Consider the following 22,602-nt stretch of genomic DNA (forward strand, 5'->3'; position numbering starts at 1 on the left):
TATCGTTTTGTTCAATTTTTCGAGAAGTATCTACAGTCAAACGTTGTGTCATTTGGGAACACCCTGTATGTATGAAATATTAGATATTTAATAGAAAATATTAGATACTTACAATTTTGCCACAGACTGAACAGTAGATTTTTCCCATATCCATAGACAGCTCTTTATAAGGTTTAATCCAAGTTGAAGCACTGGTTGTTTTAGGCATTATAAAATCACAATCTTCCTTTTTGTTACGCACAACGAGTGTTTACGCTTTGAATATCAAAACAAAAATGATTTACAAATCTGAGCATCAAATTAGAAATGTTTAGGTACCTAATTCAATAAACTGGGAGATTTTGGAAAATCCCTAAATTAGGAACAAAACTATTAGCCGTTTACCTGCTGTTAAGATACAATAAATTGTAGATAGATTTGGGGATTAGATCATAAAATGCAAATGAGCGAACCCTTAGCGATTATCCAATAACTGAATGCCTCAGTGACCGAGACTTTCTAAGAATGTTGAGGGCTACTTAAATTGATCTTCTTTGAAATTGTAAATGTTTTGTACCTGTAGAGATTACGTACTTAGATCATTTCTTGATTAAAATGACTACAAAATTTTATACAAGAATTGAAATAAATTGGTATGTTTAAAAATTTTCAAATACAGTATAAAAATCTGAACTTTTATGCACTTTATGCAAACTTTTATACAAATATGCCAAAATATGAAATATTTGCATAAAATATGCACAATATGCAAAATATGCAATATGCATATTTGCCGAAGTCTACTGATAAGCAATCATCTTATAAAGTGTCCTTCCCTTTAGAAAGTCTAGACAATGGATACAATCCATCTATATGGCCCAGTGGGAATCCATTCTCTCTCCTGTTGCCGACAAGAATGTAGCGTAGAATAATTTTAAATAATTTTAAACTGTTTGTCCTTGTTTTAGTGTAGTGTTATATACAATTTATGTTTAATTTCATGTTTATTACATTCTGCACTTGCTGGATAGCCCAAATTTGACGAAATGCCCCTGATGATGCTGTAGAAAGCGAAAGTACTTGGGCAAGATTTGATTATTCAAATTGTGCTCGATATTTGCCTTTAATTTTTCAAAGTTTATTTATATCTGTACATAAATAATCATCCTGAATATACGTGGTAAATGCAATCCGATGATTTTCTCATTGACCCATAATGTTTTTGTTACTACATATTTGAGCAAAAGGGTTATGAGGAGAGCTATAAATACTTTTTACTAGTCGAATAAACATTTAGAGTGATAATAACATTAATTGTTAATTATTTTTAGGTTCGTTTGGTGGTTGCCAGCCATTCCCTTCATGTTGTCCATCTTCATATACGACGAAGTCCGACGATTTTATCTACGACGTTGTCCAGGCGGCTGGTTAGAACAAGAAACCTATTATTAAGTATTAATATCAGAGTACTGCCACTCAGTGGATGCTGTGAAAGCACAGCTTCGATAGGGAAGACTTCGTGAAACATAATAGCAAACCAGTATCAACGTGGAGAGGGAAAATGTAAAAGATAACGAAGTCTTTACCTATCGATAATTGTACAAACTGTTGCTACTATAGTAAATTTGCTGCTTTCTGCAGTTTGATATAGTTAAGTCAGGCGTACAGGACCGGCTTCGATGTCCATCCGAGTTATTCGTGTACGCTTTAGCTATTTATTAATCTAATTAATTTCGTAACAAATTACAAAATAGGTCATGTGACAAGAAAAAGTATGAACCACAACCAATAACAATAAAACACTGTCTGATGAAGACGTTTTAGTCGCAGAAGCGGTATTATACATTCCATTATTTGAGGACTACAGTTGCCTTAGTGCTGTTTGTCGTACAGAGTAGGAATTATATGTTTTTCTTTTTAAAATGACCTTCATTGAACACTTTAACCGAAAACTAATGAGGTATCCGTACTGTTTTTATTGTATACTTAGGAAAAGTTGTTATATAAGCTGATATAAGCTGTGTGAGGATATTGTCATTATTTTTCTGGTTATCAGCAAAGGAGAAGAGTCTATTTTTAATGAAAATCATGTATAATCGAATGGGTTTAATAACATTGGTCTAATTATGTAATATCGATAACCAAAAACCGTTCTAGTATCATTCGCGGATAAGATCTGACGTTTTTATATCCAGATATTCGGTTCTGTTATAAGAACTCTTTTCTATATTCTAAAAAATCCTTTCGGTATCATGTTTTTTACCATTAACATCCCAAAACAACTTTAAACTCGACTTTTTTCTTGTTCTAATCATACAATTTCGATTAAGTGCCATAAACAAATGAAAAAATATATTTTTAATAAGTTGATTTTTTATAGATTTTAAATATCTCTCTAAGAGCTCTCTAAAATATTTAAACTAAAGTAATAATTAATCAAAATATATAAAAAATATTGAGTTATATGCAAGATGAGTGTGGAGGACGATAACAACATCAGGAGTATTATACATAGAAACAATTAATATAATGTGAAATGTTTGGATTTTTTTTTATTTTTTTACAAGTGCTAACGATATCGGAAACTTCTTTTACGACGGATAGTTTTAGTGTTTTAAAAAAAGCAGTGACCAAAAGTATATTTAACTCCTTTCATAAAGACAGATCTAATTCCTTCTATAAAGGCAGATCTAACGGTGTGAGGTCTGGAGAAAAGATAAAATTATAGGTGATAGCATTACTTAAATATCGCATTGATTTTCCAAGAAAACCGGAACACAAAACATCAGATAAGTCTGTAAAATAATATATGAAAATTCATCTTCATTTTTCTCTCTATATACTAATCGTTGAGGGCAATATTGTTTTTCAATCGTTTCTGCTGTTTGGAAATTCTGTATCCATTGATCTGGACAACATTTGCATACTCCACCATCATAAAATACACTCTTCTTGATGTGGGCATCTTAATACTTTGAATTGGTTCTTAAAAATGAAGAATCAATTAAATAGCATTGACTGTACGACGCCACAAGTTTAAGCTAGACAAAAATTTTGTTCGAGGACTATTTTGAGTCATACCTTTTTGAAAGAATGCAGAGTTATGTAGTGATCATGTAATGTCTTGTCGACAGAACAGATCCAAGAAAGTAAAACAAAAAACTTAAAACTAAGGAACTAAAAGTGATTGATTATGATACGCTTGTATCACAAAAACTAATAAAAAAAAACAATATTTTAACACAAAAAGAAGGAGGTTGAAAGTATTAATCAAAAACAAATCTAACATTTCTAAACTGACAAAGACGTTATATCTAACTTATAATAAGAAGTGAACAACATTTTAAGAAAACTTCTTTACTATTAAATCGAAAACAAACAAACAAATACCAACCGTTAATCGTTTTTACCTGAAACAATACTCCAGAAGTTTGTTACGTTTGTCCCACTTCGCTTTTATAAAAAAAATTGGAATTACTTAACTCTCTTTTAACATTGGTAGTCGAAATTCCATGATTCGATCGTTTTTTAAACCCAATTGCGGAATAAAAGCGGCGTGGTGCCTCGGTGGCCTGCCGATTTCGTTGCCTGTTAGGGTATGCCACTGAGGCGCTACGCGTTGTTCGTCGACTTCGTGAAGAAAGAGAATTTTTAGTACTATTTAGGCTTTGAACACTTAGGTTAGCTAGATTGTAACTGTGTTGTTATTCGTATTAAGTGTCAACCAGGTCGTGCTCAATACACAACATGACTATAATTCTCACAATTGTAAACATTACATTCAAAACTACAGTTACATGTAGAGTGCTCTTATAATCCCTTCTTTAAAAGTCTTTACGTTACTAAAGAGTTGATTTTGAACAAAAATATTTATAACGTTAATACTTAAACCATATATTTAATACTACTATATTGCTCTACTGAATATACAAGTACCAATATTAAACGGATTTCTATAAAAGTTATAAACGTCAGCATAGATGTACATTAAATTCTTCCGTTTCATTCTCAGGCATGTGTACTGAGCCGCTACTAGCGATAAGCAAGACAGTTAAACCATCGGTACCACAGTACATTCACCCATCTATCTGTACGACTATATAGTATTATTAAATATTATTTATAACACTTTATTATCGTTAAACTCTTTATTTATATATTGTTCCGTACAACCTAGCCACAAAACTCATCTAAGTTATCGCTCTTCAGTAGGTAATGGATCGCTAAACAGTGAGACAACTTGTATCTCAATACGAGTACTAGCCCCACTGCTGACGCCATTTTTGGCATGACAGCTGACATGCAGTCTTGATTATTTTGACCACTAGGCGGGACTTGTAACGCTATTTAAATAGAAAATTTTCTCACAGTTTAGAGACGCATCACCGACTCTTTTCTATCAAGTTGACTGAATATCTCTATATCTAATTATCTGTTTTCGTACGTATATCCCTCAACGACTCCATAGTCGACTTATTGCGGAAGTTTATTTATCGGAGGAGATGACGTGACAATATTTTTGAACCCTAATGCAAAGAAGGATCTGAGTCAACCAAATATTCGGCGTTACTATGTTTAAAAATATTTATTTGGCCTAAGATCCGTTTTATAATTAAACTACAAATGTTTGAACACTGTCTATGTGTTTTCATAGTTTTTTATTGTTGAAAGTTGATTGGTCGTTTTGTAATTGTCATCATATCGTTTATGAAACATTTTAAATATTTTTTGACATAATCTAAGGAGGAAGTCAACATTTTTGTTGTCTTACCTGCAGGTATAGCTCTGGAAAAATATATCTACATACACATTTACGAGCTTATTGTGTTGGAGCATCATCCTGTTGGAAAATAAACAAATTTTTGTTCACACTAAACTACAGCACAGTCCATTGAAGCAGCTACATCTTGAAGTATATATTACTGTTTTTTTGACAGGCTGCGCGCGCATTAAAAACTGTGAAGATTGTTACCTATAAATGTTTATGGTGTTACAGTTATAGATGTATAAAAGGACGCACATAATGACGATAGAGTACCATATTGTTGGAAAATAATAAACTTTGACATCTACAGCACAGTCTTGCCTTCAGATTGGTTGCGTTCTATTTCTGTCTGGCAGGTAGTAACTATTGTTTGTCGTATTTGCATTTAACAGCTGTCTAACACTATATCTCATAATCAAGTTAGGTCTAGGAATCAATGTGGATGTTTTTATATTTTTACTCGGTTGCACCAACTTTGTAAAAATCTATCTACACATGCATTTAATAGAATATTGGAGTGGAACTCGATCCTACTGGAGAATAACAAATTTAAACCTTTCAATTGGACCACATCTTGACTTAGAGTCTTGTTTTGACAGACTACGCGCACATCGATATGAAGTTGGTTGCTTATCAATAAATCACTGCTACACCTGGCACGACAAATACGAATCATTTGTGGTGTTGCATTTTATGGAAGTCTAAAACTACTAATTACTTTATGAGTACACGTTTCTTCTGGATTCTTACTATCTGTTATCTAAAGTTAGACTAAAATGTGTGGCAGGCTTGTTTATCTTACCCCACCATCTAAACTAACTCTCATAACAGATACTACCTAGTTTAATTATAAAATGAACTTTACATTAGGGTAAACGAAACGGTTTTTTTTTCAGGGATCTATAGTTTCGTTATAATTTCGTAAAGCGATTTTGATTTTAAAGTTTGAGGATGTATAAAACTGCCATTTTCATAATGTAACAACCTATAGATCTATTGTTAAATAAAATATTTTGAAAATATAACTAAACTAGGATTACAAATTTTAAGATAGATATTATAATAACCTTCTATGTAAAAGTATTTTTGTGGATTTCAAAATGAAAATGGCATGGTTCAGTGAGCACCTTCTCATGCAGCAGGTAGTGCTCGGTTTCCATACTTCGTTTTGTATATATACTTTCATCATTTTTACCCACTGCGAGGGTTCGTCGTTTCAAATAATACTCGGAACGCGCCCTGATGAAGGTCTGCTTTTGTAGAGTTTTATTTTTTCATGCGTCACGCTCTGGTCTAAAGACCGGTGGACCACGGTATTGTTATCTGACTGTAAATAGTTTTAAGTGAATCACTTAATTATTTTTTGCTTGTGTTCTTTTCACATTCATGTTTTAGTAAGTGATGGAGCTGTATACATTTGGGTTTTAATAAAATGAATGATAGTATAGACGATATTTTATTTATAACCTTACGAAACGTTCGATTTAGAGAGATTTAGTTCGAATGAATATAAAGAATATAAAAAAGAGAAAACTTGATAACTTAGGCCACTTGATGAGAGGACAAAAGTACACATTCCTACAAAATATAATGCAGGGAAAAATCCAACGACGCAGAAATCCAGACCGTAAAAGAATTTCCTGGATGAGAAATTTAAAAGGGTGGTTTGCTGTACCACTAACGAATTATTCAAAACAGCAGTAAATAAAATTAAAATCTCCCTAATGATATCCAATCTCCGATAGGAGAGGCACTCAAAGAAGAAGAAGTTCGAATGTGGTACGGATCCCACATTACTGGCAAGGTGGATAAGACTCAGAAGAAAAACACACTGAGACTTAAAACTCCAAGAAAGAAAACAGACTAAAAAAATGTTGTTTTATTCAAAAAATGTTTTGTCCCAATAATGAAGATGCTATTGTTGCAACAATTGTTGCGAGTAATTTGTTTTTGGACCGATAATAAAACACATTTTAAAGTAAGTACACACTTTGAAAGATATGTTAAGCAACAAAGTAAATTTTGATGACAATTGACAAATACTAAGATTTATAGTTCTTCTTCCTTCTTGTATGTAGGCTTTAAAGCCTGTTTCTACTTCAATATTAGCCTATTAAATTGTTTACATTATCGCACCATCCTTTTCTTGGTCTGCCAATACTTCTTCGTCCATTTGGGGACTTATCTCATGCTATTCGTACTATCCTTATCCTCTTCCATTCTACTAATGTTTTCGTTCCACTCCTGTTTCCGTTTTGTCACCCATCCATTTAGATCTTCTATATTGCATGCTCTTATGTTTTCGCTTCTCTCCCTATCCAACAAACTTTTCCCTGATATTTGTTGGAATATTTTCATCTCTGTTGTTTCATCTCTATCGTCTCGTTTTAGATGTGTCAAGTCTTGTCTCTGCCGTGTATGTTAATATAGGTCTAATTGCTGCTTTATAGATTCTTGTTTTTGTCTCTTGTCTTAGGTGTTTGTTCTTCCAGATTGTGTCATTAAGAGATCCCGCCGCTTTACTTGCTTTTAAGCTTTGCTGTGGTACTCCTTCTTCAACATCTCCGTAACTAGTTATATCTATTCCCAGATATATAACCTTGCTTCCTGGTTTATTATTTTCCCATCAATTTAGATTTTACATCGTAGTGGGTATTTAGATTTACATTTGGTTTTTTCTGCTGATATTATCATATTGTATTTCTTGGCTGTTGTATTCAAGCTGTCTTAAAGTTTGGAGCTCGCCTTCTGTCTCAGCGATTAATGCGGCGTCGTCTGCATGACCTAATATTTGGATTTCTTTTGTTTTCCATTCTGTAACCATGACCTTTACGTACTGCTTGTATTATTTCGTCCATTATTATTTTAAGGAAAAGTGGGCTTAAGGAGTCACCCTGTCTGACTCCACTTTGTACTGGTATACACTGTGTTAGTTTTCCATTTATCTTTGCCTGTATTCGATTATCGAAGTATATGTTTTCGATGGTTTGTATAATATTGATTGGTATGTTTCTTTTATGCAGTAGGTGTAAGACGTCTTCGACTTGGATGCGATCGAAAGCCTTTGTCAAGTCTATAAAACATAGATATGCTGGTTAATTGTACTCGATGGCCTTTTCTGTGATTTGTCGTAGTACAAATACTTCGTCTACGCAGGATCTTCCGGATCTAAATCTGATAAAGTTGTTAGTTTATTGATTTTGTTGGTTAGGACTTTTGTGGTAAGCTTAAGTGCGGTGTCCAGTAGATTTATACCTCTATAATTGTTGTGATCTTCTTTATCTCCTTTCTTGAACATTGGTATCATTATGCTGTTTCTTCATGCGTCTGGTATCTTGTAGTACAATATTAGTTTTTGTATAACTTTTGTCATCTCTAAGGTTATACTCTCTCCTCCGTCTTTTAGAAGCTCGCTGCTTGTTCCGTCTGGTCCTGGTGACTTTCTAGTTTTGAGTGAATTTATGGAAAACTCTACTTCCTGAAAACTGATTTCTATTTCGTGTCTTAATTCAGGTACGATATTGTGTTGTTTATTATTTTCCTTTCCTTTAGACAGTTCCGTCAGGTATCTTTGCCATTCGTTTGCTGGTATGTTATCGTATTCCTTCAATTCTGCCATTTCTTTCCGTTGGTTTCTTATGAATTTCTCTGAATCGTAGAATTCATTTTCCATCCTTTTTGTAAACTGTTCCCAGTGTTCATTTTTTGTTCTTCTTAACAACTCTTTTGTTTCATTTCGTATTCTTCTACAGGTGTCTCGGGATTCTGGATTATTTGATGTTTTGTACTTCGTGTAGGCCTCTCGCTTCTCTTTACATTTCTCTTTTATTTCTTTTCTGAACCATGGTTTATTGTTGTGGTTTCTTTTGTTGAGTATTACTTTGCATTTTCCTAGAGCTTCTGTTGGTGCTTATTCAATATTGTTTTTAATTTTCTCCCAGCTCGCCTTTATATCTTCGATGTCGTCTATTTGTTTCAGCTGTATCTTCTGTGCTAGTTTTCTTTGGTACATCTCTCTTGTAGAGTCCACACAGTGGTTTTACATTGAATTTTTGCTCGGTGATTTCCTGTAGAAAATTTTTTGGTGTTATTTTCATTCTTATTTTTGCTAGTACTAGTTTGTGTTCACTCCCTGTGTCTGATGAGTTTAAAGTTCGGATATCTATAATCTGCTTTGGGTGGATTTTTGTATTAGTGACTATAAAATCAAGTCAGAAAGAAAGTAATGTTCCATGCTGCTAATCTGATTGTGGGCTTATTTTTCCTTCTCGTTTTCTTTTTCGTTGCTTAGTTCGTCATCTTAGGTTCCGTCTGGTTCCGAGGCTTTATATCGGTTCTTTGAGCCTTGTTTTCTTTTACAATGGGTAGGATGCTAACCTGGCCCATCAACCCTCCTCTTTTGTCTGGGCTTGGGACCGACTGTGGGCATGAACGCGGCTTCTGAGCTACTCAATCCACCCGGTCCACGCGCTCGTAACCCCCAAGCAGAGTTAAGATTTATGTAGATGGAGTTTTCAACTCCCCCTCTGGAGTCTTCATTAGGAATTCTTTCTCCTGATTCCTCAGATCACTTAATTATAACAAAGTTCATGTCTCAGTGCAATAATGCCGTTTATGCTGAGATGCTACTTATGTACTCCCTATGGTGAGTTGGTTGTCTGACGTGATGTTTATGTGGGACGTAGCATGAAGATTCTCGACGGTCTAAGGTGGATTGTAGGAAGAAACGGACGGTAATTTATATTGCTGGCTTTCCAGGTTAAATGTAAGTCATCCATAATAATTCCATGCCCTCCGTTTTATTGAAGCAGTCGGTGGGTTTTTGATTTCAGTGGCATCTCGGATAATTCTAGGTTGAAAAAGGTGATTCTGGGTGTTTCGAATTTTTAATGAATGTCCTTGACCTGTTTAACGATAATACTGGCCAGGGCAAAAATTACCTGGAATTGGTCAACGTTCAAAAGAAATTTCATGGGATCCCTGATGTACATATATAGAATGTCTTCTTTAGTGAATCGTACAAGAGAAAACAGTTTAAGGTGAGGACTGAAGATTGTTTTTATTCCCTTTGATTTGAGAACTTTATTTTGTCAGTGATATCCTTGATATATGGAAGAAAAGTTTTGATATGTTCTCTGATTTTTTAGATTGAGAGTCACTGGAAAATAGATATTTGTGCGCTTAAAAATGTTGCTTTTCCTATTCTCAATCAATTGAAGATGAGTAAATTTGCATAGGCCTAACTTTTAGGCAATCAGAACTTACATTTTTAGAGCCCTTTATCCACTAAAAAGCCTTTAGATGGCAAAGAACCATAAGTGCAAGAATTTGAAAAAGAAAATTATGCAATATTAATTTTGAATTATTAAAAGCGTGTATATTAATTTCTGTCATGTCCAATGACAGTAATAGAAGGAAGAAAATGAATAATCCAATATTCAAACCGAAAATTGGTTTTGATCAGGCCCGAAAACCTAAATCAAAGCACTACAAAAAAATTGCCTCTTATGTACTCTTTGAATTAAATATTAGTTATCAAGTCAATGAAGATCTTGAAAGAGAATTAGTTGCGTAGACCTGCGAACTTTGGCTCCCGAGCCCAACAAATCGAAAAAACTCGCTAATTTCATGTCTGTGTAATCGAACAAACGAAAGAGGGAAGATAGTAATCCTTTAGTTCTTTAAGCCATACTGATATTGGGGACAACGATGTATCGTTTACGAAAATAATTACATTTAAGTCAAAAAGAGTCAGGTCAAAAAAAGTAAATTGAAATGTACAGAGTGATTCAGGCAAGTTTAGTATAGTCCATAAGCTATGTTTTTAATGAAACACCCTGTATATTTTGATACTTTTAAAACCTGCTTAAAAACCTGACCTCAACGAACCATATCATATGTAGGGTCTCATAATCATCATCAGTGGCATTACAGCTCGTTATGAGCCAAAACCTTCTTCAGAACAATCTTCCATTCGCCCCAGTCTCTGGCAACTCTTCTCCATGCTTTAACTCCGATGGATTTTAGATCATCCTCTATGTTATCTTGATACCTAAGTTTTGGTTTTCCTCTGGCTCGTCTTCCCACTGGTCCTCTTCGATCGAAAATTTTTCAGATCGTTGCATCTTCATCTCGCCTAATTACATGTCCTACCCATCGAAGGCGTGCTAATTTAATATATTTTACAACGTCAGGTTCCTCAAAACTTCTATATAACTCAAAGTTGTAGCGCCTACCCCACAAACCCTGTTCTTGGATTCCTCCATATATTTTTCTTAGAATTTTTCTCTCGAAACGTTTAAGCAATTCTTGGTCGTTCTGTGTAAGTGACCACGTTTCAGACCCATATGTTAAAACTGGCCTTATTAGTGTTTTATATATGGTAACTTTAATTTTTCTGGGTAGTTTTGGGGCCATATGTTTCCTCAAGCCATAATAGCACTTATTGGCAAGCACTATTCTTCTTTTAATTTCTTCGCTGACATTGTTGTCTTTGGTCAGCAGCGAGGCCAGGTAGACAAAGGTGTCCACACCTTCCAGTTCCAGATCATCAATTAATAGTCTAGGTATCTGGTTGCCTGATCTAGTACAATACATATACTTGCTTTTCTGTGCGTTTATTTTTAATCCCATTCTAAGTGCAGACGCCCTTAGTGATCGAAATGCTTCGATCAGAGATTCCGTGGACCTAGCAATAATGTCTATGCCATCTGCATATCCGACCACTTGTACAGATTTATTAAAGATGGTGCCATTCGTATTAATATGGCACTCTCGAATTACTTTTTCTAGTGCAAGGTTAACTAAGAGACACGACAGTCCATCTCCCTGTCTCAGTCCATTTTTACAATGGAAGGGTCTGGAAAAGTCGTTTTGGATTCTGACTACACTCTCTACGCCTGTGAGTGTAAGTTCCGTTAGTTGAACAAGATGAAGCGGCATTTGAAATTCCACCATAGCCTGTAAAAGTTTTTGTCTGTTGAATATGTAGGGTCTACTATGAATAATACAGGGTGAAATTTTGAAATAAATAAAGTGTGAAAACCACTTGAAGAATTAACTTGTTTGTGCTCTTATGTTGTAAAATTATGAAAAACTCTGGGACGATTCATACAAGGACAAGAAACGTAGGGGATAATTCACGCAAGTCTAGCAAAACCAAAGATCATCTTTTATCTTCCAAGGCCAAGATAAACAACTTAGTAGAAACAGTATCACGTTGGTGTATTACTTACTCTATGTGCTCGATAAGACGATTCTGGCATTATCCAGGGCCCTAAGAATTGTCCGTTTCTAAATTTCGACAGAATCAAAGGCTTTCTGATAATTTATAGAATTCATGTCTAGGCTTACATTGTATTATGTAGTTTTCTTAATTATAATGCTTGATAATAGTCAGTTGTACTTACTGAATCCTTTGCTAAAGGGACTATTCTACAGACTAGAACGAATCCATTTCGGACGTTAACTTGTTACTTTTTGTAAACTGTTTAAGTAAACGAATATCAAAGGCAAAAGTAAAGTGTTTATTTATTCGTAAATCAGGTTTTGTATAATATGAAAATTTACTTAGGTTTTTAGTTACACATAAATCAAGTTCGTGCAATATTACGCAGTATGCATTAACATTTGAGAAACATATATACTTTACTGTTTAGTGCTGCTAAATATAAGATAAGTGTATACGGCTTGCAAGACCTAAAAACAAAGATAAAAGTCTTAATAAAGTTTTATAATAGTCCAGTCAGAGATTTTATATCTAAAAATCATACAAACAAGCTGAGTTTTGTTGAGAGTGTCAATTTTACCCCCAAAAAAATGCAAAAAAGTTTGCTACTCTTACCCCCGGGATGTCCTAAAATCCCTCTTGGTTGGAGAAAGGAAGGGTAATGAAAAACATCGATTTACCAAAAATCTGTAAGTCGCAGAAAAAAATGTTTCCAACAAAAAATGTAGCTGAGATAATTTTGAACAAAAGTATTAATTAGCACTTTTTGTGTAGAATGAAACGATCTCTCAGAAGCAACGCTTAAAGCCACCGTCGATTTTAAATGTCAACTACACGCGAGAAATCAATTTTTAAAAATAAAATTTAAATTAACTCGAGGGTAAAAATTTGGTATCTTTTTGCGCCAAAATGCAAATTGCATACGAAAGCTGCACTCTTCACCTTTAAAACAAATTTTGATTTTTGTCGATAGTCCACTCTGATCAAAAGATATCGAATTTTTACCGTCGAGTTGATAAAATTTTATTTAAAAAATTGATTTCATGCACGTAACTGAGATTTAAAATCGCCGGTTGCTTCAAGCGTTCTTTCGCTTGAGAGCGGTTCAAAAGTGCTAAAAACATTTTTGTTAGCCACATTAAAAATGTCTAAATTAGCTAAATTGTCTCACCTACATTTCTTGTTTGACTACATTTTTTCCACTACAGATTTTTGGTAAATTGATGTTTTCTGCCCCCCCCCCTGTTTTCTGTTTTCATATTATCATAGCCAACCGTGTATATTTTGTTTTAATATTTATATATAATTTATTTACCTTCAGCGTTAACATATTACTTAAAATTACTATCCCGTAACACTCCATTTTCAATATCCGTGTTGTTCTAATCATCGCTATAAGTAAAGTTCTGGTTATTGCCGCTGGTTGTTCAATCCAATTACATTTGTATATCTGTCCTCCTAAATCTTCGCTCTAAAATCGGATAAAAGTCTAATAAGCATCCATAAAAAATTGGCTTGTACCATTAGACGCTCCTTAATCAGATTTTTCTTTATATGTACGTAAAATTGATCTTTGCTTAGGAGAGAGACAGAGAGAGGACTTTTTTGGATTGGTATTCAACAGAAAGATGTTTACGCCTGTTTTATCGACTATGAGAAAGCATTCGATACTATCAAACATGACAAACTCATAGAACTATTACATCTTACAGGACTTGACACTAAAGACATCCAGATTATAAAAAATCTATATTGGAATCAAACAGCCCACATGAAGAATGGACATATGGTGAGTGAAAACGTAACCATTTCGAGAGGGGTTAGACAGGGCTGTATTCTTTCGCCACTGCTTTTCAACCTGTACACGGAACAAATATTTCTAGAGGCACTGGAAGAGTACAACGAGGGCATCAAGATTAATGGCGTACCAATAAGTAATTTTCGATATGCAGATGATACTGTTATACTGGCCGATAATATCGAAGATTTACAGATGATGCTAAATAGAGTAAATACAATTGGCAACCAATTTGGACTGAAGATCAATAGAAAGAAAACTAAATTTATGGTGATCAGTAAAAAGAACATTCAACATATCGACCTGAATATTGAAGCCGAACGTATTGAAAGAGTACACCGATTTAAATATCTGGGATATACAGTAAATGATAAGTGGGACCCAGATGTAGAGATTAAGATCCGAATTGAAACAGCAAGATCCAAATTCATCAAAATGAGAAAGCTCTTAAGCAACCGCCACCCTTTACGGAGTTGAAGGGTGGACGTTAACAGCAGCAACTATAAAGAAGTTAGCGGCTCTAGAAATGTGGCTGTATCGACGCATACTGAGAATACCTTGGACAGACAGAGTGACCAACAAAGAGGTATTAAGACGAATGGGTAAAGAGATGGAATTGTTAACAACTGTTAAAAGGAGAAAAGCGTCATACCTGGGCCATGTGTTCCGTAATGATAAGCACAGTCTGATACAGCTTATCGTGGAAGGCAAGATTGAAGGTAGAAGAGGTTTGACACACTAAGAAGAAGAAGAAGGTGGTGGTGGTGGTATTGGGTGGTAATCTTTGAGCATATCATAAAATTTTGATAACAGTCTTCTGTGATTCACAAAAGATGACATATGAGGGAGATTGGTCGGCAGTTTTGAGCCAGTCTGGGTGATAACTCGGCTTTAAAAGATAACCATTATTATTTTTGCTGTTCTCCAAAGTTTCAAGATCCTGCAACTGTCTCCAGAATTGTTAGAGTTTCGGGGTTGGTGGCTGCCCAAGAATTGAGGTTGCCAGCTTTTTGGTAAGGTGTTAGTTCATAGTGTTGTCTGGTCTCAGTGTGGGATCACAGCTGAGTTTTGACAAGATTCCGTGCATCTTACTACTGTGTGTTATATCCATTATATCTAAGGTGTCCATCCACTTTGATTTCTGCTTATTTCCATAGTACTTAAGTCTATAAATACACATTCGGCAGGTACACGAATAGATGACAAGGATATCTGACTGAAAAAACAAGAAAATATATATGGTGGCTAAAATAGATTCTAGAATACTGTGAGTAATAAGCAGTTTAAATAATTGAGACAGTTGTATCCCACTGTTGTCTGCGATATGTAAAATATTAAATGTATAGTTTGTTACCTCTGTTATTATTCGGTTTGCCTGGAAATATATAACAACTCCCTGGACTAGCACGATCATAAATTTAAAAAAATCAAAAACCAATTCCTTCGGAATATGCAAGTCCTAAAAATTGTATTTTACCTAATTTAATATACTCGTAGTTTGTGTTATCAGATCTGAATAAATATCAACTTTATCACTGTAAACAAGTTGCCTAGTTTTTATAGTAATCATGATAAGGATTTCTTACAATAGTTTTATAATAATATCTTCAGGGTCTTTTTAAATTACATAGACCTTGCATAAAATGATTTTTGCAATTTCCCAATCTTATTTCATAATGATATATGTCCTTCCAAAGAAATAGTCACAATTATTTATTTATATCTCACACTACTAACACATCGCTACTAACTAAAATTTTTGTATTTTTAATTCTCTGTCTCAATCTGAAAAAGCACCGTACCAACCATGGTACAATGAATACACATTGTGTATTCATTGTACCATGGTACCAACTACTAAAGAAACAAACAGTATACTAAACAGCACATTACAAAAAATTTAACAAATTCTGCACAAAATCTCAATATATCCAAGATCTATCATCTTATTGTGCCGTCTGCTAAGAAGGTTGGCTTCCCTATCTTTTGCAACGTGAAATATCTGTTCAACACTGAGGTTAGGCCAATCTCTGATATTCCTTAGCCAAGATTTGTTCTTTTTTGCCAAGCATTTTCTTCCTTCTATTCTTTATTGAATTATGTGGCCCAGATACGATGTTTTTCCTATTTTAATTGTGTTCAGAAGCTTTCTGTCATGTCCAATTCGTCTTATTACTTGGAACTTGTCCAATTCGTCTTCGCTTGGAACGTGGAATTTTAATAATACGCCTATATAGCCACATTTCAAATAACATTCGACTAACCTCAATCTGATAACCATACTCAATTTCTTATTCGTAAACATTCACTTGTATTTTATAAATCCTCTTCGAGCTATTTCAATTCTGACCTGTATATCCTCATCTTAATCTAACTGTGAGTTTATAATTGCTCCGATTTATTCATACTTGTCGACTCCTCTCTAACGGTTTATCCTCCAATGTAATATGTATGTTATCAACAGCGGATTTCGAGATCACCATGTATTTGGTTTAATCTATATTCATTGTTAGTCCCATCTTTTTGCTTTCTCGGTTAATGATTTCTATAAAAATTTGTAAATCTTCTATATTTTCTGCCATGATTGCGGTGTCGTGTTCAAATCTTATGTTATTAATGATGCTTCCTCCAACACCTTCAGTTCTTTCCCATAGTGTCTCCTGAAATATTAGTTGGGAGTACACATTAGTTGTGCTGACAGCAAACATCCTTGTATGAATCCTCTTTAAATTTCTACTTGGATTGTCTCACTATCTTCCACCCTTACGACCACTGTTTGATTATAGTATAGTATAGTAGTCTATTATACAAACTGTAATAAACATCACATGACAATCGTCCAGAGCTATTGCAGTACGTGCTGCACCTCGAAAAATTAAACATACCAAAACCCGAAGATGATCAAAGTATCCTAAACTGGGGCTAACAGACGACATGTGTGTGTGCGCGACACTCTAATTAAATAAAGAATACTTCATTTTCCCCTAATGGAACATTGTCTGCCTGTCTGTTGTTACCTCGGGACCTTCACACCTTTAACCCTCTCAGGTGAAATTTTGAATAAAATCCTTTATAAAAAGGTATATAAAAAACCCAGTTGGGCTATGTTGCATTGACAAAACGTTTTCGGAATAAATATTCCATCATCAGTGTCCTAAAATAGTATTTAACCACTTAATTAAAAAGAACATGAAATGATTTAAGTTTTGACTAAGGTTAATGTAAAAGTGTGGTTAATACTTACTAGTTAATACATGGATGTAGCCACTAAATATGTGGGTAAAAACCCTTTAAAAATTATTAAATAAGATTTGATTTACATTATGTCTAATTTACAGTTAAGATGTTAAAGTTACCGTTGGATTGGTAACATGGCGACATATGACTCTACATTAGTTGCGAGTCCTGAGACGGTATGTCTACGAGGACTTTGTCAAAGCAACTGATTGAAATGACAATCTTGGCAGGTTAAGACGGAAGTTATGACAGAGCAGTCAGAAAAGAACTAAATATACTCAGACAAATAGCAGTCAACAACGGATATGATCACAACATCATCAACAAACTCATCCACAAAAAACGCCTTAAGACCCTGCGGGAGACTGCGTTCCCCAGAGACCTTACCACCAAACCCAACTATGCTTCACTCCCTTTCTACCATGAAAGTCTTTCTGGAGATATTCGAAATCTCATCCAACCCACATATTTAGTGGCTACATCCATGTATTAACTAGTAAGTATTAACCACACTTTTACATTAACCTTAGTCAAAACTTAAATCATTTCATGTTCTTTTTAATTAAGTGGTTAAATACTATTTTAGGACACTGATGATGGAATATTTATTCCGAAAACGTTTTGTCAATGCAACATAGCCCAACTGGGTTTTTTATATACCTTTTTATAAAGGATTTTATTCAAAATTTTTTAATATATGGTATACAGCCAAATACAGGAACTTTGTTTCCTTGTGGACCTCTCAGGTGAGTTAACTAACGTACATAATTGTATACAATGAGCATAGTAGTATAAACATAATTTAAAGTTTTACAATTGTTTCAATTTTCTGTTGTAAACTCAACTCTAGACCAGGCGTTCCCAGTCGATGGTACGCGGGTGGTACGTGTCATGTGTCCTCGTCCCGCTAACCGAGCGCCGATGATCCCCTCCTCTGCCGCGCTTTACTAATTGTTCACTTATGTCAAAGGGTATTAGTTAAGCCACAGATGGTTAAGCTATGCAAGGAAAATTCGCAGGACTAGCAAAAAAAATAAAAGAAAGTTACTGAATGTGGAAAGTGACATTTTTGATAGACTTAACACGTTGAACATGAGTCTTCAGGGAACATCCTTCACAGCCCATGGCAAAATAAATTCTTTCAAGAGAAAGTCGGTCCTTTTATGTTCGCAAATACTGGAGAAGAATATCTTCGTATTTTCTACACTGTCAATATTTTTGGAAGAAAATGATATAACTCCAAAGCCAGATGTATTTGTTGACATCAATATGTACTTGGAAAGTCAGAAAGGCTTTAAAGAAAGTTTTATTAAATATATCTTCGAAGTTTATTCCAAACTTGACTGGATCAGAAATCCTTTTGCAGAATGTTTTTTAAACAGAAATCATTCACACACTTCTGGAAAGCTATGCTGCTTTTTATGCAATTTGTTACTTGTATGAGAGTGGTTTTTGCCTAACCTGCTGTATATAAAGAATAAATATTGAAACAGAATAACAAGTGTTGAAGTGGACTTAAGGATAAAAGTAAGTCCAATTACTCCTGTGATTGACTCTTTACTCATAAAGCAGGGTACACACATGCCAGCAAATTGGGAAAGTAGCTGGCATACCAGTTGCTGGCATAAGCCAGTACTGGCAAGCGTTAAACACATTTGCTAGTAATTGACATGCCAGTACCTCGCTCGCCTATACTGGCAAGGCGAAAAAGCAGGGTAGACTTTTACACATGCCAGTGCTAGTAAACAATCGAGTGGTTTTCATCTGAAACCAAAGTACTTGTTTGTAATTGAAAGTTTTTCAGTTTCCAACGAAAAAAAAGGGGATCCAAAGTTGGAAGGTATTCGGAATGAATTTAACAAGCAAATATTTCTAATAGCCACAGATATTGTTATAAATTTAATAATAAATCTGAAGCGGAACTCAAAAAAAATTTGGGTGACAAAATCTTGGAACAATTATTTATTTTGGCCTTCATCTCCTTTACAGTAATACCTTCACCCATTTCCTGTTGAATGTTTGTGTAAGCATTGTCAGGGGCTAATTTATTCTTATATAGAGATGATTTAGAATTCAAAAGACACTCCAATTCTCTATATACCTATAGCAATAAATATGATGGTTTTTTCATCACACCAACGAAACATTTTTTAAATTACCAAGTTTAAAAATAAAACGATTAATTTTTATCACCAACACAACAAATCTGACAATTATCTTCTAGCTACTGGCATGCCCGTAGCGGTAGCGCGCGTTTACACTTGCCAGTGACACTCCCCAGGCATGCTCCTTGCATCTCACAGCATGCTTATGCTACTAGCAAGAAAAATCAAATTCTTTGAGATTAGCTAGCATGCCAGGAAATAGCATGCCAGTTAACGTACACACTTTAACGCCAGTTTGGGAACAGTAGCTGGTGCTTGCTAGTACTGGTATGCCATTGTGCTAGTAACAGGCATGTGTATTTCTGGCGTAAGCAAAAAACCAACATGCTTCGCATTAATCAAACTTCATATTGACCTTTGTTGATGTTTGTTTTTTTGGTTGTACCAGTCGTGTAATATGTTTTTGTATAGATATGAGTATTAAATAAAAATGTACATAATTGTTTTATTTTTCTTTTTTTGTCTTATGTTATAAAAAAAACTAATGGAAAAGTAAATGAATAATTAAATACAAAGTTTTGTTATTTATTTATTAATAATAAAATTAATAATAGACATGTAGGTATCTGATAGAAAATGTGTTTATAAACAAAATAGGATAAGGAGGATTTTCTTCCAATTTACAACCAGACCCCTTGATGATGGTGGTACGCCTAAATCTTTAAATGCCTTCAGTTGGTACGCTGTTGCCCAGAGAACCCCTGCTCTAAAGACAATTTGTTTACTAATGCTTAAGCAATTTTTGATAGGAAATTTAATTGAAAACCATTTTACTGCTATTCGGATAAACTATTGAAAGATATGAACCTGTAAGATGGATTTTTTGATCTGAAATTTATTCTGTGTTTTTCACAACTTTTCCAGTTGGAGCATCTTCAAATTCTAATTACAGACACAGACAGAATTCTTAAAAAATACTGCCGCCAAAAACTAAGTTGCGATTACACGATAACCCTAACAACTTGTTTCCATTGAATAACTTTATTAATATAAATTAAATGACTTACCGAATGCATTTTGAACAATACTTGCGAGATATGGAACGATTTTATAGTAAACTCGATTAAGAATACAAATCCAAAGTGTTTATTTATAAGGACAACATTTCTAAAAATGTATAAAATTATAATTAATCTAAAATTATAAATGAAAAAAATTACTGGAGAAAAATAACATGTACTAAGCAGGATTAGTAAGTTATTTATTCTCTTTAATGGGAATTAACTACAATTTTATTTTAAAATACATTTATTTTTACGTTTCGATTTCCTTCCACTTCGGGAATCGTTCTCAAAATACAAATTAAACAAATTATTTTGGTTTATTACTCGGCACGGCAATACATAAAATTCTTTTTTATTTAATTTAATTTTATTCTTATTTATATTGACAATTTAGACGTATATCGTGTTCCTGGGAATTTATTGGAAGATAGTTTACTCGATTATATAAAATTAACTTAAATTGGAGAGTACCCGTCAGAAAACGCATAGCATCTGATTGTTTTCACAACTGCAATTTTTGCAGAAATAAGGTTTATACATCATAAACGCATGGTTGACGAAAAATTATATTTAAAACGCAAATTTAAATAATGCTTGTATATATATTTAGGGATTCTACAGTATTCACTGCCTTCCCTCGCTCAACCGTTTCCAACTCTCTCTGTTGTTCCATTCTCCATCGTTTAGGCCTCTCTTACTCATGGCGTCGTCTACTTCGTTCCTCCAGGATTTTCGGGGTCGTCCTCTTTTCCTCCTTCCTATGGGGCTCCATTCAGTTATTCTCTTTATCCATCTGCTGTCGCTAGTTCTTCTTACATGTCCATACCACTTTAATCTTTTTTGTTCTATATATGTTAGTATATCTGTTTCTATTGATGTTCTTTGCTTTATTTCGTCATTACTTCTCCTATCCATTCTTGTTACTCTGCAGCATCTTCGCAGGCAGTCCATCTCTGTTGCTACCATCTTACTGTCGTTTTTCTTGTTTATGATCCAATTTTCAGCCCCTTATGTCATAATACTTCGCACTAATGTTTTATAAATCTGTGTTTTTGTCTTCATATTTGGGTTTCTATCCCACCATACTGAGTTAAGTTCTTGTTTGTCCCAATCTTTGTGTAATTTCTTCCTCTGTTGTTGCCTTTTTCGTGATTATAAACTCCAGGTATTTGAATTTACCTTTCCTTTGATTGTTACGTTGTCATCAATCTGTAGATCTTCTATGTCTTCTTCACTTGTAGATAGGTACTCTGTTTTCGCGAGGTTAATATCTAGGCCAGCCTTGATATATTCTTCTTGTAGTTTCTTCATCATGTAGCTGAGGTCGTCTTGGTCTTGTGCAATCACTACCTGATCGTCTGCAAAGCTTAACGTATATAGGTATTCGTTCCGTACCGGTACTCCCATGCCTTCGCATTTTCTTTTCCATGTAGTCAAGGCTTTTTCTAAGTATATTTTGAATAGGGTTGGAGATGTGGAACAACCCTGCAGGAGCCCTTTTGTTGTGGTGAAGTCTCCTATGATTCTTGTTCCCATTTTAATGGACACTTTATTTTCTTTATACAGAGCTTTTGTAGCTTCTATGAGCTCCGTCTGTATTTCTAATTTGTACATTGCCTCCCATAGTTCTGACCTTGGTACAGAGTCATACGCCTTTCTCAGGTCCACAAATGCCAAGTGTATATCTCTATTTTTTGCTTTTTTCTTTTCCAACAGTTGTTCCAGTGTGTATATGTGGTCTATGCATGATCTTCCTGCCGTGAAGCCTGCCTGATCCTCCTCGATTTTGCCTTTTATCTCTTGCTCTATCTTTTCTCGCAGTATCTTCCCATATAATCTTCCTATTGATGATATTACGCTTATTCCTCTGTAGTTTTCGCATCGTTTTCTATCTCCTTTCTTAAATATAGATGTCATATATGCCTCCGTCCATTCCTTTGGGAGCTGTTCTCCATTTATGGCTTTCTGAAATATCCGTTGTATCATCCGGTGTAATTTTTTTGATCCGTATTTTATAAGCTCAGGTGAGATGCCTCCAGGTCCCGGTGCTTTCTTATTTTTGATTGCTTTTATGGCCGTTCTCATTTCCCTATCTGTTATTTCTATTTCGTGTTGTGGGAATCTGCTTCATCTTCGCCTGTTTTCTTTTCCAATGAATTGTGGTCTTTGTTCTGTTAATAGTTCCTTGTAGTAGTCCTTCCATTCTTTGTCCTGTATATTTCCCAATTTAATTTTTTCTTTTGAGTTTTGTTTCAATTCTCTCAGTACTTTCCATGACTCTGAAGTTCTTGTACCTCCTATATATGTTTCAATATTTAAGCAGATTCTTTCCCATTCTTCATTCTTTTGCTGTGTTATTTGTTTTTTCACTTCTCTATCTTTTTCTCTATATTCTTTATAAACTTCGTCGTTGTTTGCAGTCAACC

At 34.4% G+C, this 22,602-nt stretch overlaps 1 protein-coding gene and 1 long non-coding RNA gene across 9 annotated transcripts in view; one reads left to right on the plus strand and one right to left on the minus strand.

Annotated features, from left to right (window-relative positions):
• The window catches only part of Atpalpha (sodium/potassium-transporting ATPase subunit alpha), a 202,484-nt gene extending 196,293 nt beyond the window's left edge, over positions 1-6,191 (plus strand). For all 8 annotated transcript variants that reach the window (XM_072534182.1, XM_072534179.1, XM_072534178.1 and 5 more), the window contains one exon: positions 1,311-6,191. In XM_072534182.1, the coding sequence (XP_072390283.1) occupies positions 1,311-1,431 (121 nt within the window). In that variant the 3' untranslated portion in view covers positions 1,432-6,191. The remainder of the gene's footprint in view (positions 1-1,310) is intronic.
• A 7,204-nt stretch (positions 6,192-13,395) lies between these two features.
• Positions 13,396-20,247, minus strand: LOC140444733 (uncharacterized). Its single transcript, XR_011951328.1, has 3 exons — positions 20,180-20,247; positions 15,125-15,229; positions 13,396-13,443 (listed from the first exon to the last, which is right to left on the minus strand). It is a non-coding gene; the product is annotated as an uncharacterized lncRNA (long non-coding RNA).
• Between the last annotated feature and the right edge of the window lie 2,355 nt (positions 20,248-22,602).

The sequence above is a fragment of the Diabrotica undecimpunctata genome, chromosome 6 (genome assembly GCF_040954645.1).
Source record: "Diabrotica undecimpunctata isolate CICGRU chromosome 6, icDiaUnde3, whole genome shotgun sequence".
Taxonomy (NCBI): domain Eukaryota; kingdom Metazoa; phylum Arthropoda; class Insecta; order Coleoptera; family Chrysomelidae; genus Diabrotica; species Diabrotica undecimpunctata.